The sequence below is a fragment of the Peromyscus leucopus genome, chromosome 4 (assembly GCF_004664715.2).
Source record: "Peromyscus leucopus breed LL Stock chromosome 4, UCI_PerLeu_2.1, whole genome shotgun sequence".
In the NCBI taxonomy this organism is placed as follows: Eukaryota; Metazoa; Chordata; class Mammalia; order Rodentia; family Cricetidae; genus Peromyscus; species Peromyscus leucopus.
Genome location: NC_051066.1, coordinates 76,779,220 through 76,805,992, shown reverse-complemented (window position 1 = coordinate 76,805,992; position 26,773 = coordinate 76,779,220). Strand labels below are relative to the sequence as shown.

The 26,773-nt window shown below is 47.6% G+C and overlaps 1 protein-coding gene across 4 annotated transcripts in view; it reads left to right on the top strand.

Moving 5' to 3' along the window:
* Ldlrad3 (low density lipoprotein receptor class A domain containing 3) overlaps window positions 1–25,554 on the top strand; it is a 239,017-nt gene extending 213,463 nt beyond the window's left edge. For all 4 annotated transcript variants that reach the window (XM_028895035.2, XM_028895034.2, XM_028895033.2 and 1 more), the window contains exons 5-6: window positions 21,218–21,563; window positions 23,384–25,554. In XM_028895035.2, the coding sequence (XP_028750868.1) occupies window positions 21,218–21,563; window positions 23,384–23,633 (596 nt within the window). In that variant the 3' untranslated portion in view covers window positions 23,634–25,554. The remainder of the gene's footprint in view (window positions 1–21,217; window positions 21,564–23,383) is intronic.
* Window positions 25,555–26,773: the final 1,219 nt, after the last annotated feature.

The window sequence follows — 26,773 nt, the reverse complement described above, 5'->3', positions numbered from 1 at the left end:
TAATAATTCTTAAGATTTTTTAATTAAATTAAAATTAAAAGAAAAAGAAGATAGACTCAGCAGATGTATGTCCTCTCCCACCCCACCCCACCCCGTCCCTTAACAAATGAATGAAAGTAACTGAAATAAAGAAATTGTGGGAACAGAGTTCCATGACAGAACTGGGAGAAAGAACTATTTTTAACTCTTTTGCCAGAGTGTATAGGTGATATTCTTAAATGCTGGGTTGCAGTTAGGCCTTGGGAATGGGAAACAGAAATAGTTGAGGGTAAAAGTGGAGCGGGGTACGAAACCACATGCTGGTTTTCTTGTGAGGCAGAAATGGTCTTACCTAGTCATCATATGATAAACACAGAACCAGAAGCCACCAGCAGGCTCCCCTCCATCATGTGTTCACTGCCGTCTCATAGGTGTGCCTTCAGAGGTGCTGAGGTGACTGGTTTCCTGTTATGGCTTGATGTGAGAAACCTTACATTCAGCCGAGAGTCAATACATCACATCCTTACGCCTAAGAGGCCACATCTGACAATGGCTGAAAGTAGGTGCCTGGTGATCCCTCTCTCCTATTTTTCTGTGCCTTTTAAATTAATTTTCAATTAGGTTTTGAAAGGACAAAGTATAAAATCAACTAACTTGCAATTAATTTCAACAGTAATTATGCAAAAATTCTAGGCATGTGAAAGATGGGGAACATGGAATAATTAGTTGTGGGTTTTTTCACTACCGTAATTACAATGATGAATATGCATGAGACCATTTGGGAAAGGAACTCACAGCAAGCAATTGTGTGTAATTAAACTTTTAGCTGGCAGTGTTGTGTTGTAGTCTCTTCAAACTGTTAAAAGTCTGCCCAAACAAATATCCCCAAAATATAAAGTCACGGGTGCCGTTCGTCTCCTTCTTTTGTTATTGTGTGGGTTTCTGGTTTCTTTGAGCCATTGATGCGCTATGCATAGCTGTCCATGGTGTGGACTGAGCAGCAATACAGATTTTTATGGCATGATCAGCTAAGCCTTTCTGTGGATACCACTTGGTTTTAGTTCATACTGGTATTAAAGGCGTCTCCTTTGGTGGGTATTTGTTTAGTGCATCCTGTTCTGTGATACAGTGTGTGGAGATTGGGGTGTAGCCATAGTATAATAGCCACAGCACTGCCTGTGATGGGGTGGCTTCTACGGCTGGTCCGTGTGTTCACCCCTGAGGCGGTGTTCTACCATCCTCCACGCAGATTCTGCTTAGTTATTTACCTACTAAGTGGCAGGGGGAGATTTGGACCCAGGTCATTTTAGCCCTCAAACTACTCATTCACTACCCTATTTATCCAAGCTGAGAGAGAGAAGGAACCCGTTTCAGTCCCCACTGTAGATGACATTTACATCTCCCTTCTTCCCAAAAGGACAGACAGACCTGTCAGTACTCGGCCAGGCCCGGGAAGGAGTCGAGAAGAACAGCAGAGGTTGTGGGGAGGGCGGTGCTGGCTGGAGTATCTGCTGACCTGACCCACTGGTAGCTCTTGAACCCGTCACAGCCAGCCACTGTGCTGTTCTTAACAAATACTTCCAGAGACAGATGCCGCTCGTCAGCTCGGGAGTTCAGGTAGCTTTCCAGGGTGGCAGAGCTAGTGAATGGAAAAGCCAGGGCCCGCACTCGAGTCCCTCAGCCTCCAGCACCAGGCTGGGCATCATCGGCAGCCCTCTTCAGGGATACAGGCCACGTGACCCAGGCAGGAAAACGTCCCGACAGAGGTTGTCTTCAGTCTTGCTCCGTGCTTCTAAGAACCCAAATTTGAGTGTTAGAAGTCTCAAGAAGTGCCCCCTGGCTGCATATAAGGTGATATTTGGGTAGGTACAAAGAACTTTCTAGAAGCCTCATAGGAAAGAATGAGAGCAGTGTGGATTGTGTCTTGAGATCTTGTTTGGAGGTTTCCAATTCTGAGGGCCTTGCTCTACCTCGGCTCCCTTTCTTTGAGCTCAGTGTGTGAGTTCTGAAGGCAGTCTCTGTCACCAGAGGCCCAGCCCAGGCTTCAGTGGGTGCTGGCTACACAGCCTTTCTCCAGTTCTCATTAAGCTCGATGGTTTCAGTCTTTAAAAAAAAAATGAAAATGAAAAAAAAAAAAAAATCTCATCATAGGCACACTACCAGACTGCCATTAACAGAACGGGGAAGAACCTTTCGCCAAGTGAAGCAATTTCCTTGTTCTGTAATTAAAGCAATTTGGGAGCTGAACGTATTGATGAGCAAACTAACTGAAGTGAGACAAGTGGGTTACGGTGAGCACGCACGTCAGAGGGAATCGGAGGCCTGTACAGAACGCCCTGTGCGTCTCCCCACATAAACCTGCTGTCACGGGGGTCGGGTCTGAACTGTCGCTGCAAGGCTGTGCTGGGACAGCAAAACAAGGCCGCTGAGGTGCCGAGAAGCAAGCCGATTTCTCTCTACAGATACAAGCCGGCCAGCAGCCCTGTGCCTCCACTCGTCTCCTTCCGGAACGCATGCGTCTCCTGACCTTGCCTTGTTAGAGTTCCTTGTTGTCCTTAGAGGGTGTTTGGTGTCCGTCCATCCGTCCGTCCGTCCCCCATCCCCTCACCCCCACCCCAGCCCTGGTTCTGACCTTTAGGACAGTTCCCCAGGAGGTTGCTTCAGTATCTGGGGCATCTCTACTCCTGGCTTAGTCCATCAGCACTCTGCAGAAGTCCCCCAGGGGATAAAGGCTCCAGGTTGACCCCTGTTCTCGTGACCCCAGCCGTCATGCATAGCAATGCCTTCCCTCTGAGCTCCTCAGCTCTGTCCCCTCTTCACCCATAAGTGACCAGAATTTTCTAAATCTAAAATAGCTGTTTTCCAAGCTCCACTGGGACTCAAGATCAATATTCTGTTTGTTTGGGATTTGCTTTAGTCTTGATTCTTACAAAACCCATGGATTCAGGGTAAGTTAAGGCAACAAAGTCCTGGTCTTCTGTATAGCCCCTCTGAGCATCGGGGATTCTTGCCTTCAACAGTGCCTCACCGTAGTCAATGGGCACCAGCAGGAATCCCTCAGGCCAAGTGCGGCCAGTCTTTTCCAAGGATGAAACTCTAGCACTCTGCTCCATCAGCTCCTCTCTACTTGATGAAAAGTGATTACTGAAGTCCTAGGCTTCCTAAGATTAACCCTTCAGTTCTTCCAGCCCAGTGTTGGATGTGTTGAAGGGCTGTTCACACAACTTGGTGTTGGGGGTGGTGCTTGTGTGTACAGGTGTGTGTGCCTGGGTGCACATGCACCCATGAGTGTAGGGGAGAGGGCAGGGGTGAGTCTCAGGTGTTGGCCTCAAGTGCTGTCCACTTTGATTTTTTTGTTTTTTAATACATTTTCTTTTTTACATTTTTATTTGTTTGTTTTGTTTTTTTGTTTTTCGAGACAGGGTTTCTCTGCGTAGCTTTGCGCCTTTCCTGGAGCTCACTTGGTAGCCCAGGCTGGCCCCGAACTCACAGAGATCCACCTGGCTCTGCCTCCCGAGTGCTGGGATTAAAGGCGTGCTCCACCACCGCCCGGCTTTTTTTTTTACATTTTTAAATCATATTTTGTGTCTATGTGTGCGCACACAGGTACCCATGGTGTAAGAGGAGGTCAGAGTACAGTTTGGGGTACGTGGTTCTCTCCTTCCATCGTACGGGTCCCAGGAATCTAACCGAGTCCTCAAACTTTGGTAAAAGGTGCTTATACTACTGAGCCATCTTGCCAACCGTCACCTTCTTTTTTGAAAGGAACTCCCCAGTTAGACTGGGCTGGCTGGCCAGGGAGCCACTGGGATCTACTTGTCTCTGCTTCCGCAGCTCCGAGACTGTGCGTACCACTCCGCCCAACTTTTTACTGCGTGCCAGGACTCAAATTCATGGTCCTCATGCTTGAGTGGCAAGCACTTTACCAACAGAGCCATCCGTCCCCTTAGAGCTTACACGGCACCTTTTATGCACAAGAAGAGGCAGTGATGTGGGAAGGACACAAAGGACCAAGTCTTTGCGTTAAGACTCAGAATGGGAAGCCCGGTGGTGATGGTGGTGGTGCGCATCTTTATTCCCAGCGCTCGGGAAGCAGAGGCAGCTGGATCTCTGTGAGTTCAAGGCCAGTCTGGTCTACAGAGTGAGTTCCAGGACAGCCAGGGCTACATAGTGAGACTCTGTGGTGTGTGGGGGGAGTGGGGGAACATGACCTCAGAATCAGAAATTCTTCTGAACCAAAGGAAACAGGCAGGTTTGCATTGTCTCCTCTTACTCTGTGGGAATCTTTATAGATCAACAAGAGTGAGCAGCTTGTTTATCTGCCTTCAGACATGATGCTTCAGAACAGCTGGGGTTTAGGTTTGTCCTGTTGAGATCACAAGGGAAGTCTAATCATGACTGATGATGTGTTTTCCTCCTCTGAAGCCATGAAAAATGCAATTAGCAGAAGCTTCCTTAATCTCCTGCATGTGTGTGTTCAATTAGTGCAGTTGGGTGCACATAGATGCTATGACAGGAGGGGCTTTGCAAAGTCCAGACACACATGTGCATAACAATTGGCATGATCCTGTTACCCCTGACCGTGAGAACCTCTCTGTGGCCATTCAGCGTAGATCTTATGTTGGTGTGAATGGCAGTGTCTCCCTGTTGTGCTGGGTAAACGTATCACCAGAAAGGATATTTGGCGTGTGAAAACAACAGAATTAAGCTAGAGACCCTTGAATTTTGGTCAGGAGTAATTCCTCATTTGCTCTGACTGGGAGTTCCTTAAATGGGGAAGAAAGCTCATCGGGAGTCCAGAAAATTAAATCCTTATTAGAGAGGGGAACATTCATTCACAAAATCTTGAGTGGTGCTAATAGTGCTTATAATAGCTGATGCTATGTGTGGTAAGAGTCAGGGCTGCTGGTAGATCATAAACCCATAATTTAAGGCTTATTATTGTGAATTGGCTTTGCGAATATTAGAGTGTTCCTAATATATATATGTAAAGCTGAGCGAAGTGCTGAGAAGTGAGAGGGACTGGTTATAATCATGACTGGGATGAGAATCCAGCTCTTGAGAAGTTCAAAGTCTTCTTGACAGGAAGCTAGCTGTATCGGTAACTCCACAAGGAAAACAAGCTGTGCCTTGATGTGTATTGGGAACATTGGAGTAGATTCTGGAGTACAAGATGCTTCTTTCTAAATAGAGAGCTTGGGGAAATGGCAGTGAGAAAACGTGGCTCACTGACTGCTTGAGTACTGGGTGTTGACCACTATGTGGGCGAGGAGGCTGAGCCGGGAAGGATATTCCAGACTAAGAGAGCAACAACCCTCTCAGGGGTCTTAGATAAAGACATACCTGGAGAGTCTGAGGATGGCCAAACCAGCCCCATTCCCAGCTCTTCTCAAACATGATTTGATGTTACTTCTGGCTCAGGGTCTTAGAGTCTGGGGTTCTGTCACTGGCAGGAGCTCCAGGCTCATTTAAAGGCCCATCTGAGGAGAGAATCTTCCACCAGTGGTCTCACAGCCGACAGAACTCAGCTCCTTTTGAGTTGTTGCAATGAAGGTGTCAGCTCCTCTCTGGCTGGCTGTTGACTGGAGGTCCTTTCCTCCAGTTTTAATGAACAATGGCGTATCTTTACAAAAGACACACTCACTATGGAGCTATTATACTTATTCCAGTCCTGGGGCTGGGAAATCCAATTTGAATATGAAGCATCTTCTAGAAGCAAGATATTCACAAAATGAACAAAAACACTAAAACATGGACTTATGGGGTAGTAAACAGTTACATGAGTTGATCTGAATACACTCCTCGTGGTTAAAGTTGGAACAAAATGCCCATGAATGGGCAATTTATAAAGAACAGGAAGGTATTTTCGGAGTCTGGAAGTCTAAGAACAAGGAGCTGTTCGGTGCATGTTCAAGGAGGACTGCTCCCTGCTTTCAAGATGACAATGTATCACTCTAGAACTGAGGGATGGTGCGTCTGCACTTGGCATTAGGGTATGCTCATCAAACAGCACATAAAACAACTTTTTCAAGGGCCTTACTCACACTTGCAGAAGAGCCCTTATGGCCTAATTGCTTCTTAAAGTTCCTGCCTTTTAATACTGTCGCTTAGATGGCCAGTCACACCTGAATTTGGTGGGGACAAAGTCAGAGCATGGTGTTGGGGTGTGGCTTAGCTGGTAGAGCACTTGCCTCACAAATAATGATGGATTGTTGCTCATAGACCAGAATAAACATAGATCGAGTCCATCTGATGCTGACACATAGATTTTTTTTTCTCCCCAAATAACAAGTGGGGAAGTAAGGGGGGGGGGAGAGGGAGAGGGAGAGAGAGGGAGAGGGAGAGGGAGAGAGAGATTGAGATAGAGATAGAGATAGAGATAGAGATAGAGATAGAGATAGAAGGGGCGAATACTCCTGGCAGAAATTTTCAAGTGAATGAAAAGCAGAAGCAAATGAATGAAGGAAATTGGAAACAATGTCACCATGGGAACAACACAGTAATACCTGCAGGTAAGACCATTGATGAATGCTGAAGTTAGTCCGGGAAAGCTGAATCAAAACCAGGCTATTTGCATATTAAAGGCTTTCCCCTAAGATAATTAGTAACTCCTGAGACGAAATGAGTTCCAGGCCAGCCTGTACTACAGAGACAAGACACTGTCTCTAAAATCAGTATTGTTGTGCTTTATTAAGGTATAGTGTACTTAAAATTACAGGTATTTTCTAATGTCTGGACTGTTTGTGGTAGGCTACACTAAAAAAGGAACTGAGCAAAAACAGATATAGGAGTGAAGGTCGCCTGTAGAGGAAGGAAGTATCTGGAAGGCAGGTTGGAGAAGCAGCTTATCTGTCGCTTCATGTCCGTTCTTGCCTTTTCAGCTTTGAAATGTGCACACATAGCCTTTCCTGAAAATAAAATTGAAAGTGAAATAAGTAGCCAGGGTAGTTCTGAGGTCCCCAGTGTCCCTTGTCTGTCCTGTAATGACTCATCCTTTTTAAGAGTGACTGGGCATCTTTGACTTCCTGATTGTGCTTGGTGAATGTATAATGAGTGAAGAAATAGGCTGTGTGTTGGCCCTCCACACAATTCATCCTCCTGTCTATCACCTGGATCCTTGAGGACCCGCGCCCCTCCTCCTGCAAAGGCCAGCTTGGGCCCTCAGTCAGCAACAGAAAGGCTTGGGGTTTTTTTTTGTTTGGCTTATTTTATGTGGTGTGTTAATGTTTCACAACTCCAGCCTGTCTTGGTTGACTGGAGGGCTTTCAGCAGGGATATATGGATTCTAAAGCGGCCCCAGGGAAACTTTGTCCTTTTTTCCTCCTTAAAGAATCAAGCAGATAAGACTGAATCCTTCATAGTCCCAGACCCTGTACTTACTCATCCTTTATAGAGCAGTCAGGTCCTGTGACCTGCTGCCCAGGAGGCCCCTAGTGTTGAAATGAAGCCTGAAGAGCCTTGTCTTAGAGAACATTAAAATGCCCCACCGCTCCACCAAGCCTTTGTCTCAGAAACATAAATATGAGATATCCAAGGAGAAGACAGGATTGCTCAGGCAGGCAGTACTGCTCAGTCACCCCGGGGAGACCATGGCGGCAGAAAGCAGACAGATGTATTAATCATTCAAGGCTTCAGAGCTGATTTTGAGACCAAGTTTGCTGTTTCCTGTAAATGTAGGAACATTTTACTAGCTTGCTTCTGAGACAGCAAAAGAAGCGAGAGCCAGCCAGGCCTCATGGTGCCTATCTGTAATCCAGTGCCCTGGAGTCAAAGGCAGGATTCAAAGTTTAAGGCCAGCCGGGCGGTGGTGGCGCAAGCCTTTAATCCCAGCACTTGGGAGGCAGAGGCAGGCAGATCTCTGTGAGTTCGAGGCCAGCCTGGGCTACAGAGTGAGTTTCAGGAAAGGTGCAAAGCTACACAGAGAAAACCTGTGTAAAAAAAACCAAAAAGAAGAAGAAGAAGAAGTTTAAGGCCAGCCTTGGCTCCATAGATGGACTCTGTCTCCAAACAGGGTTGGGTGAGCAAAAGCCAGTGGAAAAGAGATGCATTTGATTTCTCCTTGATTTCCTGATGTCTCCATTTCTTTACACTAGTACTTATTCATGATTGCCATGTTCTACATGCTAGCCTGGTTTTTCAGAATTAGCTCATACGTGAGACAATCAAACTCTTGAGTTTTGTGAATCTTAAAGTCACCATTGTGACCATGTTCCTTTGCCAGTGGAGCACCAAAGCGGCCAGAGGCAGCATTCACAAATGAGTGGGTATGGTGGTGTATCAGTAACACTTGAAGGGCAGTCTTGGCCAGCCCTGACTAGAGCGTGGGTGCTGGAAGGCATAGGCCAAAAAAAATTCAGGCTGTAGGAGACTAAAGGGTCAGTTTTAGAGAGCTCTCTTGACTAGTGTTAGGAAACTGGGTTTGTCATAAGTAAGTGGCTCTCCAAGGCCATACAACAGGGGATGTGCCGTGAGTTTATTTTCTTCTGGAAAAGAACTTTCCATATAGGGTGTGAAAAATGTGGAGCCAATGTAGAGAAGGACAAGACAAGAAGTTGAGGGACTAGCTAGGAAGTTTGTGTCGTGCCAGGCAGCCGACAGTGATCACTTGGAAGCAGGATGAGGAAGCTGTGGCCCTGAGTTGGATATAAATGAAAGCCGTCATGCAGTCTAACCCCGAAGCCTCCATCTTGCAGAGACTGGCCGGAGGTGCCCTTGGAGGATCATTGTTGGGATGGGAGGATATTTGTTCTCTCAGCACCCACTAATGAGAGTTTATTTGCATTGACATAGCCTGACATAGATTTTTCTCTCCCCGGTTTATAGGGTGAGCCTTTTCCCTGCATTATTATCTGTGGGTGATTATGCCATACTCCCCAACCGATCAAAGTACCCTGCTCCTGAATCCTGCTGGGGTTTGCACATTCTGCCCTCGCCGCTGTCACAGAAGGCTCAATAAACTATTGCATTGTAACTCGGCAAGCCTTATTACTGGACCAGAAACCAACTGACCATTGAGTTTAAAGAATGTCTGCTAAGCATTTAATTTTACAGCTTCCAGCAGACAGTCCAGGTAAATAGACACAGTAAGCAATAGAAATAGTAATTCTGCACAGTCCTTACTCAGCAAAGGCTGGGAGGCACGGATGTTCATTTTAAGTTGCTTGCAGAAGCAGCTGAGGTTGTCTTGAGAGGAACCCCAGGAATGCCGAAGCTCCACCTTGCTCAAAAGAGAGCATTCCTCCCCCTCTGACTCCCTCTGACTGCCTTTGATTCTAGTGGGTCAGTTCATTCCAAGTCTACAGTCTCCTGTGCTGTCTTTCACTGGCGTTTGCTCTTACTTTGTTTAAGGCCATTTTGCAGTCTTCAGTCCGAGCAGTGGAAGGGGACTCCAGCTTCCATGCCCACAGCACTCTTCCCTTGATGCTTTTTTAAGTGATTACATAATTGAGCAGAGTTCTGAAAAGGCCACACAGGCCCTGGCTCCCAATTACCCTCATCATGAAGTCTTGGAAGCAATCTGAATTCCCATTAAAAAAAGAAAAGTCCTCTTCTACCTTAAACAGCCAATTAAATGCCTTACCCTACAGCCAGTTCTGTAACTGCCCTGGGCCCAATTTTTGACTGAGAAGCCCTTAGCGGACTACCTCCCTGGGTTGTCTCTGGGCCATTCCTCCTCACAGCTGGCTAGATCCAGGTTGCAGAGTCTTAGCAGGCTACCTCAGACTTTCACTATCCTCAGGAACTGGCTGGGGGGTGGTGTAAGAAATCGATGGGGAAGGGGGATCTGCCTGGGGTGCGGCTCAGTTGGTAGAGCACTTGCTGTGCAAGCGTGAGGACCTGAATTTGGTCCCCAGAACCCACATTTAAAAAGCTAGAGGTTGTAGTGTACGCTTGCCATTTCAGCTCTGGGGCAGCAGAGACAAGGATTCCCGGGGGCTTGTTCACCAGCCAGCCTAACTTACCGAGGCCCAGGCCAATGAAAACCCCTGTCTCAAAGATATAAGGTGGGCAGAGTTGAGGAACAGCCCCAGTTGTCCCTAGCCTCTTGAAGCACACATGTGCATCTGCACACACATGCTCCTGCACATACTCACGTGCGCACACACATTTACATACGCATACGCACACACCATAAAAACGAAAGAAAATTTAAAAAGAAATTAAGGGAAGGATACCCATTGGCAGTTTATGTGGAGTTCCTGGGTTTGGGGGAGATCTGCCCCCATTTTCCCAGTGGTAGGCACACATTGTGTGTGTGTGGGGGGGGATAACACTGGAAGCTCTTACCGTGACAGGTATCTGCCTGTCTGCCTTTGGTCCTGGGACTTTCTTCTTTCCCCCACCTCTTTGTGCCCTCCCCTCCTCCTCCGCCTGCCCTTCAGTCTCATTGTGAGTGTAATCTTAGAGCCATTCTCCTAACTCCAGGACCCTTGAGCAGTCTTTGGAGCCATCTTGGTAGCCGCCACCCGGCCCCCACCCCCCGGCCCCCCACCCCACCCCCGACTTCCCTCTGACCAAGGGTAGATGGCTCTGGTTGTGGTCTGATGCTCTGCAGCCCCAGTGTTCCCATCACCCCTCTCCCCTTTTGGTTAATTTTAGCAACTTGAGTTGCCATGGTAATGGTTCAGTGGCGTTTTCATGGCTCCCTTTGGATTCAGTCATTGGCTGGTCTGCCCTTTAGATTAAGCTTTTTCAATCGACATCTAAATTGGGACAGGGGGTGTGCATAGAATAGGGATCCAGAGGCGAGGAGCTCTTAGGATGTTTGTTTTAAACAGGAAAGTCGGGGTGAGTGAGGGGATGCCCTTGGTTTACAGTGGCCATGACAGTTCCTTGAGGCTAGCAGCCTTGAGAGAATGTGTAGTAGGAGGGCTGGAGATGTGCCACCCCCAGGCTTCCAGCACTCCTGGATGCAGGCTCTTATGAGTTCACTCAGCTCAATTAAAAAATAATAATAATAGTCTTAATGTTCATATCAACTCTGCTGGCCATAGGCTTTGAAACCCAGTTTTACAGATGAGTTTGGCTCTACATTGTCCATATAGTTCCTGGCAAACAGGACAGGATGCTAACCCCGCCCCCAAAACTCGCAGACCTGGACCAACCACTGAGCATCCTGCCTCCTTTTAACTAGATACACCTGTCCTTACATCCAGTACCCTGAGCCTCACAGTCACTGGGATCAGAGTGGAGAAACTGGACATTGGACAAGCCCAAGTTATGCTGGGGGCTCAGAAGCAGAAGTGGGGTGTGGGAAATTTGGAGACATGGGTTGTATTTGGGAGGTAGGAGGACAAACAGGGACAGTAACAGAGAGAATGAATGAACAGACCTTGTGTGAAAACGCCTCTGTCCTGCTGCAGCCAACCCAGGAAAAGTAGCTTGCTCTGGGACAGATGTGCAGGCAGACTGCTGTCTCTAAAACAATCCAGGAAGCCAAAGATAATCCCAGAAACAGTGGGCCAATCAGCAAGGGCATGATTAGTGGCTGACAGCATGCCTCCCTTGTGTCTCTGCTTCCAGTTAAGGAGCAAGTAGAAGACAGACTTGCTCCCTTTACTGACTGCAGGACTACTCCATGTTAGTGAGAGAGAGCCTCAGCATCTCTGAATCGGCAAACTTCACTCAGTGTGCACACATGTACACACGCACAAACGCATGCACCACAGCGGTCCCTTGCCTCCTCTTAGCGTGCTCTGCCCTCAGCTTGCCTCAGTCTCTGCCAGAGCACCATGGACAGGGGCTGGCTGGCCTCCCTTGCTATTCTCATTTGGGCAGGTTTCATTCCTTTTGTTCCGAATGAAGTAAATGCACACACACACACACCCCTGAAAGCCCTGCCCTCCTGCATGTTGATATATGCTGGTATAAAAACAGCAGAAAGATGACATGGGAAGGATCCACTTAATTCCAGCAGAAGAGACAGTGGAGAGTTTCACAAACACAGCAATACCAGGAAGTCAGCAGGATGTGCCAGGTCCGGTGGAGAAGCAGCTTGGGGGTCCCGCAGAGGAGATGGAGCTCTGTGCTGGATGCTAGGCTGGCCCCTGTACTCACAGTTCCTGTGTGTCCTCCCTGCGTGGCACTGACTTCCTGGGCTGTGGCAGCCAGCCTCCCCGTGGCTTAGTCCAGTGGAGCCAGAAGAATGTTGGAGGTAGGAACACCAAAAGGTCAGAATGTGGTACTCGGTGATACTTTACCCACTGAGGACCCAACCTTTTAGGTCTCTCCGATCCTGGGAGATTCTAGACACCATATCCCCAGCCCTTCAAGCCTAGGCAGCTTCCTTGTGTCTCTCTCTGAAACTACTTTTCTGATCTGGAAGATTGTGGGACCCAGCATTTGTATGACCCAGGCTCTAAACAAGTAGTAAACGTCGGAAGGACCTTGAGTACCATGTTCTTGGCTAGTGCAGACAGCATGTGGGGAAGCACTAGATGAGGGACACTCGGAGCCCAAGCACCACAATAAGAATTTCGACCCTTGAGAGGCAGAGAGTTCTGGAAAGACTGGGGAGGCAGCAGAACCAGGCCCAGGCTGCAGGTCCTTATGTCAGGTCAGCATCTTAGTCACATGGGGAGGAAACTGCACTGCCTTCACACTCTGGGCCTATATATAGATGGTCCCAGGAAATGCCCCCACCACACATGTAAGAGGAATGTTCCAGAAGGATGGACCTGTTCTGATACACAGATACCATCTTCTCTATAACCCTGAGCTGATTCAACCATGAATAGTTGAATAGTTTTTCATTGTCTGATCCCGCCCCGGCCCCCCCCCCCCGCCCCCGATATAGAGGATTGAACTTAGGGCTGCACACAAGCTAGTTGAGCACTCTGTCTCTGAACTGCCCCAGCCCTGGTTTTCCGTGCTCTGAACCAACACTCTGGACAGGTTTGTTCAGGGAAACCTGTCTTCCTACTGCTTGCTTTTCTTGTGTGTGGGTTCAGTTTCTGCTCCGTCACTTCGGGGCCATATGACCTGGGACTTGCTTCTTACCTGTGGATCTAAGTGAAGACTCACTGAGGAGGACATCCCATCGGGAAGGCCTGGTTTCGCATTCCAAGACAGCCTATGGCTGCCGTTAGAGCGCCTCTGCCTCCCTCCCCTGGAAGTCGTTATTATTTGAAGTATCAAGTGTTGTACAGGGATGAGCAAGCAAAACACACTCTGCCCTGGTTGGGTTGTGTTCCAGTAGACAAGAGGGACAATTGACACAGTGTGTAACAGTGCGTAGTGACAATGGACCTGGGAATTGACCCTCCCGTCAGCCTAGAGAGCAGCTACGAGGTTGCGAGCAGGTGCTGCACACTCTTAGCGTCCTGAAAACACCTCAGGGAAGCCAGCAGGTCAGGAGCAGCAGGGTATAGATAGAGGCAACATTGAAGGTCAGAATGGCCACGGGGACAAGATGATGCTGGGCCTGCAGGCCAAGTGAGGACTCCCACTTTGTGCTGAGCACCTGGGAAGCCTCTGAGGATTTTGAGCCAAGGACTGACTTAAGCAAGTGAAGGAACATCCTGTAACCATTTGGAAAGGGGACTAGGGAGTCGGGGTTGGGGGCAAGGTACAGGTGACAGTGGCTGGGGGGTGGGGCTGAGACAGCAGGACTCATGATTCGGGGTCCTGATTGGCCTTGGGATCCCTGTCAAGCATCCTTGTCCTGCTGGCCCTGGGACCAGAACAAAATCAACAGCCCTGCCCTCCTGGACACAAGGGCCATGGGTCATCGTGTTCATATCAGGAATCTCAAGAAGCAGTGAATTTGCTCATAGCTAATAAAACTACCCCCTGGGAGCCCTGGGTGGAATGCTTCCGTCACCAGCCCATTCCCTGAATTATTCAGATAGTTTTCTGCTCTCAGAGCTGCCAGTGTGCGCACTCAGCATTTCCCTGGGTAATAAGGTTTTGTGGGCAGAAGTGGCTCTGATGAACTGATTACTGGGGGGCTGCGAGCAGCTTGAGGATGTGGTGAACGCATAAGAGCAGCCTTGGACTCCCGGAGAATTTAAACAGGATCGGCTCCTGCTACTCGGTCTTGTCAAGTGTGGGAGGCATTGGGTGGCATCCAGCCCTGTCCATGGCTTCCCTCATTTCTCTAAAGATCAAGTACACAGTTGTAGGTTCCTATCAGTAACAATGACACTGAACTTCCAACTGCTGGGGCCGGGAAGCTGGGACTTGCTGCTGCAGGAACAGAACAGGGCTGAGACAGTCACATAGCAGCTTATGTCCTTCTAGATGGCAGCTGAAGCCACAGAACTTTCTCCATCAGGTGTCTAAAGGCCAGGGATGCCCCCTCTGGTTTATTAAAAGACAGCCGCCAGAATGATGGGAAAGTAGTCTTTTGGAAAATGATGTACAGTCTATCCTATGTCCACATAGCGGTAAGGCTAATGAAATTTCCTCAGACTTGTGGGATCATCACAAGGAACATTTGTCTAGTAAAGGCTCTGAAAAGTCCTGTAATAATAGCTGTTAGTAATGGCAGATGTGGCGAGTACTTACTCCGCCAGACGCCACTCCTGGTCTGCTTATACTCAAAAGGCAGAGTTGAGCTCTGACGGACACTGGATAATACAGAAGGCACACAATATTTACTGTCTTGCCCTTGACAGAAAAGGTTCACCAACCCTGTCTACACCGGTGTAAAATACACTTTCATCTAGGGGAACTCTGGCAGGTTTGTGGGGTGGAGGAAACATTTTGTCTGCAGCTAACGTTGTTCTAATGATTAGCCGTAGTAATTAACGTGGTTCCTTACGATGAGACTCGAGTGCAAGTTGGAGGCTGTGAGCACTGAGTCAAATGCCTGCCTCAGTCAGACAGAAGCAGGTGGACCCAGGCCTGTATGAAGCTGGTTTGCGACACAGGTGCCAAGATAGTTTGCCAGGAAAGGACAAGCTTCCAACCAACAGTGCCGGGGAAGCAGGCTGTCCGCACAGATTGATGGAAAGAAAGCACCTTGACCTTTCTCTTGTTCCATAAACAGGAATTAACTAGCAGTATATCATTGATGTAAATAGAGGCACTAAAGCTATATCATTCCTGCTAGGTAAAAATTCAGCTGAGGATTCCTTGGGTAGTATATAGGAAGCACAAACCATTAAGAAGGAATTGCTGCATTGGGCTCCATTAAATTCAGAAAGAAAAAGAAAGACACTAAAGGAGATGAAAAAGAAACCACAGCTTAGAAGATCAGTTGTAAAACATGATGGGATAGACATGTGTCCCAGATCATCTGAAATACTCTTCCTCAATAGTAATTAGCAGCCAAGCAATTCAGTTTTCCTACATTTTATTTTTGCTACATATGTGTTTGTGTGTTTGAACGTGCATGCCACCACCCGAATGTGGAGGTCAGAGAAAGTTTATGGGAACCGGGTCTCTCATAATTGTACCTTGTGGGTCCCAGGGATTGAACTCTGGTTTGGTGGGGGCCTTAGTGGCACTGGACCATCTCACAAAAGAATGGGGTAGGAAGGCATGCAAGGCTCCAGATCTCGATTGTGGGGGTAGTTGTTAGTGTTGCCAAACTCATCCGCCTATGGATTTTAAAGAGGAAATTTTATTGTGCATAAATGACACCTCAATAAACTTGATTTGTTAAAGTATTCAGTTTGAAGAAATAAAAGGCAGGCACGTGAGAGTTGATTTGTCAAAGGAATGGTGAGGAGTCAGTTTGCGGCGTACCAGATAGTCCAGAAACAGGAATTCAGGACTCAGGAGGGCAGGCTACAGTCTCAGGAGCCATCTTTAGACAATGTGTCCTTGATAGGAGGTGTCCCAGGAAGGTGGGCAGTGAGGTGTGAGCCCTGAAGCTCCTCACATGTATTGGGAGAGAAGGAAGTGGTAATCAGACAGACATGTACTGTCGGTCTTGGAAAGCCAAAGGAAGACAACAGTGGATGGTCTTAAATACATCATACTGTGCCAGTGACACTGTAGACGTGAGTGGACAGTGGGAAGGTCGTTCTCCCGCTCATCTCTCTCCACCAGCATCTTTCCCTCCCATAGAAACCTCCTGTGTCCCACCATCTCTGTGTCTTCCAGAACTGGGGGATACATTCGTTGATTTAGCCCATTTTACACTACTCTATTGTAAGGAAATATCTGGAGTTTGGTAGCTTTATAATGGGGGAAAAGGGTTGTTTTGCTCAAAGTTTCTAGAATCAAAGGTCCATATTTTCTGAGGAATTACTAAGGGGATGCAAGGTGCCACCCAGGGTGAGACGAAGTGAGCGAGAAAGGAGAGAGAGACTGTTAGTTCATCCCTGTGTCCCTGTGTCAGGAGGTGTGTGGGTACGGGCATGCATGTGGAAACCAGGAGGTAATCTCAGTTGACCTTGCTCAGGTGCTGTCTACCTCTTTTGTTTTGAGGTGAGGCAGGGCCTCTCTAGCCTGGGGCTGCCAAGTAGGCATGGCTGACTAGGACATGAGCCCCAAGGCTCACTGTCTCTGCTTCCCCAGTGCTGGGATCACAAGTATGTGTCATGATTTCCAACTTGTAGTTAATGTGGCTTCTGGGGATTGAACTCAGGCCCTCATGCTTTCGAGGCCAGCAGCTTACATGAATGAGTAGGGTCCCAGCTTTCTCCCTCTTCTTAGAAAGCACCCATAATTCCATCACGGGGTTTCCGCCCTGATGGCTTTATATAATCCTCATTACCTCCTAAAGGTTCCACTTCTAGACACATAGTTAGAGTAACTTTCTACCCTCCTAATACTGCAAAGTGGCAGGGGTGAAATTCCAACTCATGAGAACTTGGGATGACGCACACACTTTAAAGCAATGTGTAAACTGTAGCAGTTCTCTTATAAACTTTGTTTACTCTCTTACTGGTCAATACATCTTCCAAATACTTCCACAGCAGTGTGTGTTGTGTAAATTTTAAAATAGGAGTAATATTATACAGAAACGGCATAATTTATTGAATCAAGCTGTGATGATAGACATTTACATTTTGTTATATTTACTACTACAAACAATGTTTTCATGAATACTGGTACTAAAATGTAATTTCTGGGCTGGGGCCATAGCACAATGGTAAAATGCTTGCCTAGCATGCATAACAGTCTGGGTTTGAACCTCAGCCATGCAAAGGAAAAAATATTGCTCATTTTTACTGTGATACTGTGTCAAACATAATTATATTTTTAATATACATTCGTCTCTCAGTGTCTGTGATGGATTGTTTCCATGACACCAAAATCCACAGCTGTTAGAGGCTCTTGCATAAAATGCTATATTTGCATAGAACTTATATACATTCTCCTGTGTACTTTAAGTCACCTCTGGATTATTTATACCTGGTACAGTGTGGGTGCCCTGTAACTAGTTCTTACTCTGTGTTGTTTAGCGAATAATGGCCCCAAAATGTCTGCACATATTCAGTAAGGATGAGTATATCAAATGCACCATTTCTGAAATTTGGGGGTGCAGAACGGATGCAGAACCCCACCTGTAGATACAGAGAGCTGCTCTATGTTGTTCCTCTCCCCCACTTTGTACCCACTTGTTCTCCCACTAGCCACCCCTGAATAAACCCCATGCATCAATATACATGTTTTTCTGAGACCCACCCAGCGGAATATAAACCCTACCTCAGCCTTTGGCCAAGCCAGTGGACAAAATGCCAGTATCCTGGAGGAAATTTGATTTTCATTTGCAAGAATGTATTTTATAGATGGAAGGAACGCTAAATCACAGCTCTCAGCTGCCCCCGTCGGGATGGCAGCTCTGAGTTAGTCAAAGGTGTTTCTCCCAGGACACCAGCCTTCTGCTAGAAAGCTGCGATTGTTAAGTGGCCAGGTGGCCGTCTCAGGGCCAAAGCACCCAGAAATGGTGCAAAGCACAGCTTCCCCAGCACGAGCCACTGACTGCTTCGAGAGTCTGGAGATCTCCAGTAAGAGCAGAAGGCCCAGAATTAATACGGCACAAAAGCAGATCCAGGATAGGGATTTAAGATGTTTGACGGTAGACCAGGAGGGCATTCGCTTGAGGGACAGCCAGAATAAATGGAAACTTCATTATCCGTGGATCACACACTTGGAACGCAGGTCCCAGGCAACTCTGATGTTAGTAATTTGGCCAGCAGGCTCATTAGGCTCTTAAGAAAAGTGGGCCTAGTTAATGAATTAATGCAAGATGACATTTTACACACAGAGCAAAAACGAGCGCAGGCAGCTCTGAGTTATGTAGCATCATAATTCCTTGAGTGGATGTGATCGCTGCTCCTCGACTGCCAAAGTGGCAGGTCTGGAGGGAGGTGGCGTTCTGAGACAACAGTGAGATCCTTAGGATACAAAAGCCCTCACTGTCTGCTCGTTAAAGAGCTCCCTCTTGGACCTGTAATGCTGCCAGTGGTCATACGGACATCAGAGTTTCAGAATCGCTGAACACATTTACTTTCCGTGTGAAAATCTACCCAGCTCCGCTCCCCCACCCCACCCCACCAAGGTTCTCCACCACTTGGGCAGAGAGGGCTGGTGAGGATATCAAGAATGCACATGCTAAGAAGTGGCATTAACTAGTTAGAGCTGATGGGTCCTGGAGATGGACAGCACAGATGGTAGCACAACAACCTGAATTCACTTAATGCTACTCAACTCTACACTTAAAACGCTGTTTGTGGTATGCACATTTCATTATGGCGATTTTAAAGTAATGTTGCTTTTTAAAAGAATCAGCATTGCTAAGTGCAAACCCTTGTCAGGCTGTGCTCAACACTCTGCATATATATGCATTGTGTCTTCTGATGACCGAGCGGGGGAGATGCATGCTATTAACTTTCTCAGCCCTGCTATTGTTTTATGAAAGTTAAATCACTTGCCCAGGCTCAGGCACCTGGAAGTGATGGCTCCAGGATCCACCCCAGAGCTCTATAACCTCTCAGGCCTGTGCAGGAAATAACCACAGAAGATATTTTAATCCTGAATTCTGAAATACACACACACACACACACACACACACACACACACACACACACACACACACACTGTTTTAGTTACCTAAGCTAAGAACTGAGTGGCAGTTATTTGTCTCCAGGAAAGTCCAAAGCCTCTTTCCTCCGGTAACTTACAGATGTGCACTTCCACCTTTAAACGGCTTGTATTTACCTCTTTCTGTACAGTTCAGATGTGCAGGGCCTGTTAGAATGACAGCCGGGAACTGGGAGGATCTCCTCGCTTTTAGTCCAAGTTGGGTTTGGCTAGAGAGAAAAGTTAACAACAGAGAGAAGGGACCCTAAAGGGGTCTCATTGCAATGATATTTTTTTTAAACCAGGAAGGCAGAGATGATGTGTTCTACAGGCTTTAGAAGGAGGCTACCTGGCTGCCAGGCTCCTTCTGTGACCAGGGACAGGTTAACCCACCTCCCTGAGTTAAAATAGAAATTATAATAGCACCTACTGTTTACCATAGAGTGTGACTAAACAGATGGTTGTTGTGGAGTTCTGTGCATTTATTGAGTGCCTGCTGTCTGCCGCATCTCCTCCTTCACTCGGGGACCCTAGTGACAAACAAAGCGAACAGCCCAGGGTGAAGGAGAGGGTGAATAACCGAGTTCCACCTCTAGCTGCTACTGCAGGTGAACAAATGCCAGCCTTGCCAGGACCCACAGAAACCTCCTCCTGAGTCACAGATGGAGAAGCATGGGGCTGTGGTCCCAAATTCACCCTCTGGGACTGAAACTAGAATATTCTTCCCACGGGCACAGCAGTGGGTTGCTGTAGTTCTTTGGCACAAACAAGATGTCCCCAGGTTTCTGTTAGGGGCTGTTCTGGTTTCCTGTGCCTGCCTGGACCTCCTGAGGTTGTCATCTGTGTCCTGCTGGCTGGGAAGCAGGTCACCTGAAGCACTGAAGTGTGGCTCATTAGCATATGTGGGAGGAAGGTATTGTTAGTCAGCAGAAATGGGGTGTGACCCAGACCATCACCCTGAGACCTGAGGAAATGCCTGACAATTGTCTACTGAGTCTTCTTGGGTGCTTGCTCATAGAGCAGGGTCAGGCACTAGCTTAGGTCACACGGGCTCCTCCCTCAACCTCAATAATCTTAGGGGACCCAGCCTCCCCAGGACACACTGTGCTCATCTTAAAAGCAGTGCCTTGGCTTAGTTGAGAGAGTACTTGCCTAGCATGTATGAAGTCCTGGATCCCATCCCCATGCTGCATAAGTGGGGAATGGTGACCCATGTCTGTAATCCCAGTGTCAGGGAGCAGAGGCAGGAGAATCAGAAATCCAAAGTCATCCTTGGTTACAGTGAGTCACAGGCTGGCCTGGAATATATGAAACCCTGAATTAAAAAAAAAAAAGAATTAAAGCAAAGCTAAACCCTTTGATGCCATATACTGTGTGTCAAACACGCGTGTGAACTTAGCCCAAAGTGCCAGCGGCCATTCTAGACCCTTGATATTGCCGTCTATGCCAGACTTCAGAAGCCCGGAGAATGTCTAGACTGTTTAGTTCCCAGCACTTCCCAAAGGGCACAGACACAGAAAGTAGGTTGACAGACAGACGCCAGAGTATGTCCCTGTCTCTGTGAAGGTCAACCCAGGGCCTGGCACGGAACAGCTCTGCAGACATTTGGAGACCAGATGTACATACCTACCTTCCTCACATTAGCGTTATCATTCATTTTCAAGGAAGAACTGATTTCTGGAACCCCAAGAACTCTCACTCTTGACCCCTGGGAATTACATTTCCCATCTCTGAGTTTTTAGCTAACTTCATTGAGATCTTATTCATGGAACATAAAATTCATTCATGTTAACTGTGTAATTCAGTAATTTTTTAGTTAACTTTCCAACATGCGCCATCACCGCCATAGTCTAGTTTGAGCACATTGTCAATGTCCCAGCAGGACCCCTCATGCCCACTTGAGGTTAATCCAGACACTGCTGTGCTTGCTGTCTCTGTGAACTGGCCTTTCAGGTGCATTGTATACAGTCTACAGTCTGGGATATTGGGGTGTGGTTTACTTCTCTGCATATTCCTGAAATTCACACTCATGGGATGTATCAGTATTTACATTTGGGGCTGGGTAAGAGTACATTGGGATATACCCCAGTCTGACTAACCATTCCACAGCTGATAAACATTTAGGGGTCTCCCTTTCTGGTGGCTGTAAATAGCCCTGCTCTGCTAACTGGCAAGACAGTTCTAGGTGATTCTCAAAGGCTTAGAAAAGCCCACTTGTAATGCTCTCTCTTCCTCTCTTTTCTCCTGGCTTTCCCAGAGCCAGGCAGTGGGCAGGTGTTCGTGACCTCAGACAACCAGCTCGTGTACTACCCCAGTATCACGTACGCCATCATCGGCAGCTCCGTCATCTTCGTCCTGGTGGTGGCCCTGTTGGCCCTGGTCCTGCACCATCAGCGCAAACGGAACAACCTCATGACCCTGCCTGTGCACCGGCTACAGCATCCTGTTCTGCTCTCTCGCCTGGTGGTCCTGGACCACCCCCACCACTGTAACGTCACCTACAACGTCAACAATGGCGTTCAGTATGTGGCCAGCCAGGCCGAACAAAACGCCTCAGAAGTAGGCTCTCCACCCTCCTACTCCGAGGCCCTGCTGGACCAAAGGTGAGAGATTGCAGAGGAAGGCATCTAACATGGGAAAGACACGTGTGTACACGCAGGGCTACCTAAGTCTAGCTGAGAATTTGGGCTTGGTAACTATAGGCAGTAACAGTGATTGACGTTTACCTACTCTGAGAATGTCCCATGTCATCTCTGGACACTTCTATGAGGAAAGTAACTGAGGCCCTGCAGCTTTAAGTCACTTATCTGGGGACCTACAGGAAGGATTCCCTGCTCCTCCTTGGTTAAGCCACAATGTCACACTTTTAGGCCATTGACCATTTCTGGGCCATATCCTGCTACTACAGAAAAGTATCATGGGAGATTTGGTTAATTTGTTGACTGAACGAGAGAATAAATAACTCCCTTGCCTTGCTTGGCTTCATTTATGAGGTAAAAGGAATGGTGTAGCGCACCCCGAACTTCATTGATCAATGGATTGCTCACACAGATAGCATTGTTCATGAACCCCCAGTGTAGAAGGCCCAGACTGGGCTCCTGTAGTTAGAGTGGAAGGCCTAAATCATGCCTGTTTGGCCTCCCTATCCTTTTCTTTTATGGCCTCCATAATATCCCATATAACCAAGGCTCTGTGTGTGTGTGTGTGTGTGTGTGTGTGTGTGTGTGTGAGAGAGAGAGAGAGAGAGAGAGAGAGAGAGAGAGAGAGAGAGAGAGAGAGAGAGAGAGAGGTTGGAGATTGGAATGGCGTCTCACACATACTGAGCACATGCTTTACCACTGTGTTCATCGCGCACACACACACACACACACACACACACACCCCAGACAACCTTCTTGGAAGTCCTGCACTCCAGCCAGCTATCAGAGCCTGCTTAGATTACAACATTCCATGCCCCGCCTTCAGTTCCTCTGCTCAGTGCCCAGGACTCCCTGTGTGTCACATTCAGCATTTTACCGATGTGCCTCCAGGGTGGCTGGCTCCTCCTTGGACCCTTCCCAGTGGCAGCTCCTGTGTGATTTCATCTTCCTTTTCCCTCCTCGTCAAAGGCAGACAATACTTCAAGGACTGGGCGGGAGGCAGTGCTGCTGAGGATTCTGTAGGACCTCACTCAGCTAAGGAGCTTGCCACTCAGAACCTTTGCATTCGGGCCAACCAGAGTAGAGTAAGGCTCAACCCGATGAATCTGGAGACAGAGTGGAGGGGTTGCAGTCCCTGCATTGGTGCCTTACTAATCTGTGATCACAGGCCTCCGATTCCTCACCGGGACAGTAGACATAAAAGTAATGCCTATCTCAGGGGTCACTGTGAGCAGTCAAGGTGACAGAGGAGAGGTACAGCGACAAGTGCCTGACTTAATGACTTAACAGCAGTCGGGGAAGAGAGCGGAAGACAGAAGGTCTTGTCTGTTACATAACTTTGTTGCAAGCAAGGTACAGAGAAAGAGATAGGGCACTTAGAGAGTGACTTCTCACCCTAGGCCACGGGAAGTTAGACTTAGTAAGAGACCAGATCCCTCCCTTATCAAACTCTTGGCCATAAGTCATTTAGCCCAGAACACCTAGGGTGATCTGAAGGCGGTGTTTAACAGCCTCGTTCCTGCCCACCTAGAGGAGAGATACGGTACGGGCACTGCACATTGGACAGGAACAGCCAGGGCACACTGACCTTGCTGTCCTTCACGTTTCAAACCGCTGGTTTTGCTGGTCTTAGGTCTCCTTCATACTTGGCAGTAAAGCCTTACTCTTCTCCTAGCCATCTGCTCAGAAACGGGCTGTGTGAGGGCTGGGTCTGAATCACCTGCCTCATCTTGACTCTGATGTGTTGTCTCCCCTCTGCCTTCCTCCTGCCTTCTCTCTTGCAGACCTGCGTGGTATGACCTTCCTCCTCCACCCTACTCGTCCGACACCGAGTCTCTGAACCAGGCCGACCTGCCTCCTTATCGCTCCCGCTCAGGTAGTGCCTACAGTGTCAGTGCGGGCTCCCAGGCGGCCAGCAGCCTCCTGAGTGTGGAAGACAGCAGCCACAGCCCAGAGCAGCCTGGCCCTCCAGAGGGCCCTGCTGAGCCCAGAGACTCCGTGCCCAGGGAGGGCACTGAAGAAGTAGAAAACTAAAGTGATTCCAAAGTCCATGTGGGTAGATCTGCTCCACCTTGTTGAATTCTAACAACAGCCTGTGCTCATGAGACGCTCTTTGAGCTCCTTTTGAGGATGTCTCAAGTTGAAGTTTGGGGTGCTGATTGCTCTCCATCACCATCTCTTCCTCCAGATTTCAGGGATGTTCCTTGGGATGACCTGGCACTCCTCTGTCCTCTTAGTTGACATGATGTCTTGTCATCATGTGTTCTGTGGGGTCGCTGTTCCTTCAGGGCCTACGATTATAGCCTCCTGCTTCAGATGACTGTGCTACCGTTGGTCCATCCAGTAGGTTTGTGACTGGGCAGGCAGCAGGATGAAGCCATATGGAAGTGTCTTTGTCAAGGATTTGGGGCCACGTTGCTCATTCAGGTGAGAAGACACCAGACCAGGTCTCTTCTGGGCTGCCACCTTATAGCTACATTTGGAGACTTGGGTTGGAGGATGCTGCCAGAAGGCCATCATCCCAGGGCACTCCAGAAGTGTCCAGGGGAACATCAAATCCCACCTTGTACTGTCCTGTTCATCGTTCTTACTGCAGCAAAGGCCAAAGAATAATTCTGACATGAACAACAGCTTTTGGCTCTCAGCACTCTCATTTGGTTTTGTGACAGATTCAGAAACAATCTACCTGGCCTTATAAATTTGCCTAAGAATCCTAATTTGAGAGCCTTCTCTAGAAGTGTAGATCCTCAGCATCATCCTTGAAAAAGTAGGAAAACCCTGCCACTGTTGAAAACCCTCAATTCCTAATGTGTAGGTTACCAGTGCCTGGGCCTGCCTTGACCTGATGGTCCTTTTCCTGGCTTCTGGATTGTCCCCTTCCAAGATGACTTGGCATAGCTAAGGACGAGGACCCAGGTTAAGTTGGCCCAAACTGTGATCGAGCCCTTTGCCCCATAAAACAGGCCCAGTCTGTCGTGCCCACACACGCAGCTTCAGGCCCCTAAGTTCCCCCAACACCTGGCAGTCTATTTCCCATGTGCATTTGGACTTAAGGATGCTCCTAGAAGTCCTAACTGACATGAGAACCACATTCAGTACCACCTGTGAGAACTCTCAGGTCACTGTACTGCACACACAGACCCAGGAACGGTGCAGCAATTCAGGTTTAGGGTTAGAGTGAGGGTCAGGTCCAACCAAACATCCCGGCAGTTTCTCCTATGAGAGAAGTGGGCAATAGATAACTTGGAGTCAAGATTTCCCATTGGATTTTTTAAAGTCTCTTAGAAATGCATTTGAAACGGTGTGTTTGTTTTTTTCCCTTCTAGTTAAGGGACTATTTATATGTGTATAGGAAAGTTATCTGTTTGTTTTTGTTTTTGTTTCTCTTTTGGCGAGGTCCAAAGAAAGATGCAAAAAAACAGTGCTGCCTTTCCCCAGCCCCAGCCCATAATGTCACCTCAGACTCACCTACATGCCCAGCATTTACATTGGGGCATCTGGAGTCACTATTTATCGAGTTCTTGAAAAAATGCAGAGGGACAAGTCTCCCAACCATTGTCTGTATGTTTAAACTACCTTTCCTCTCTCTTGATGCCTAGCCAGCCCTAGTGCATGACACCACCACCCATCCCCACCAACCAGGCAATAATGGGTAAACCATACTAACCAGGGACAAAACTGGAACCAGGTGATGCCACCTCAGGCAGCTGCCACCCATTCAAAGCATTTTTCCACAGCTGACGAAACTTTCAATAACCTGTTCGATGCTAATTAAAATGGAGCCTGCAGGAAGCAGGGATGACGTGGCCTTCAATGATGCTGTTCCGTTGACTTTCCTTTTTAAATAAATCCAAACTAGACAGCTGGAAAGCTAGCCACATGGGTTTTGTTTGTTTGTTTGTTTTTGTTTTGCTTAAATAAGCCTAGCTGCTTGTATCTTTCATTTTTAAAATAGAAATTGAAGGTGTGTGTGTGTGTGTGTGTGTGTGTGTGTGTGTGTGTGTGTGTGTGTGTGTGTGTAACCCAGTGAAGAAAGAACTGGGTGACAGACGAAGCTTTCCTGCCTGTGCATCTCATCCGGGTGAGTCAGTGGCTCTCTCCTCCTTTGATGGGTCCCTGCTTCTTTTTGGTGCTCTGAAAGTTGTCTGGAGGAAAGGATTCTAATTTTAATTAACTGAGCAGTGAGCTAATCTCATGAGCTTTCTGCTTCAAGGCATTTTAGGAAAAACAAATGGTTTTAGTAGATAAGGGGAGCCTATTAATGTTGTTTGGTTTTTGTTTTGTTTTTTCCAAACAAACACAGGAACATTTTTACTGTAGATTTGGTTTTTAATAATAATAATAATAGTAATAATAAATAAGATAGCAAAGCTCTGGACCTTGAGGTTTTTTCCCCCTTTCTTCTCAAGATACCAAGTAAGTTCCTAGCAATATTTTTTTTAAATTCATTCCAGCCAGGACTTTTTAAATACACCAGCCAGGAAAATGGCCTCCGCTGTGTCTTCTCCGTGTGACCCCGCTTCCTTTTGACACTACACTCGACTCACTGTGATTGGAAACTCACTGCCTGACCTAACTGCCTCTTCCTTGCAATTGACAATGTTTTTGAAATTCAACTAAGTTGTTAATAAATAGTGTGTGATATTCAAAATTAATGTAAACTGGAAGGTTTTATGTGGTTGCTTTTTTTGGTTTGTTTGTTTTTTTAATTTTTATACTCAAATAAACTTGCGGTTTCATTCTTGCTGCTGTGTGAACGTTTCTTGACCCACTTTTCTGCCCCCCCCCAACAACATAAAAAGAGAGTGATCATCTCCGGCTTTGCTTCCCCAACAAATACCATAATAAAATGAGGGAAAGGAAGAATATATTGGTGAACCTTCCAAATGGGGTGGGTATTTGGGGCTCTGCTGGTGTTATTGGACTAGTGGGGAGAAATTGTGCACCCCAGTTAGGGTAATGGCCCTGGGAAGTGAGTGAGTCCTATCTTACGGCGTTTGTAGTTCCAGGAAAAGGCAAGTGGCTACTGCGGTAACTGTTGCAGATTCTTGCCACGGATTCAAAGACTGAACCTGACACAGGCATGCTTGCGAACATGGATTGTTCCAAACCAGCAAGGGAGCATCTCCATGTCCCTGCAGGTCTACTTTAGAGCACGTGTTGACTGATGTGTA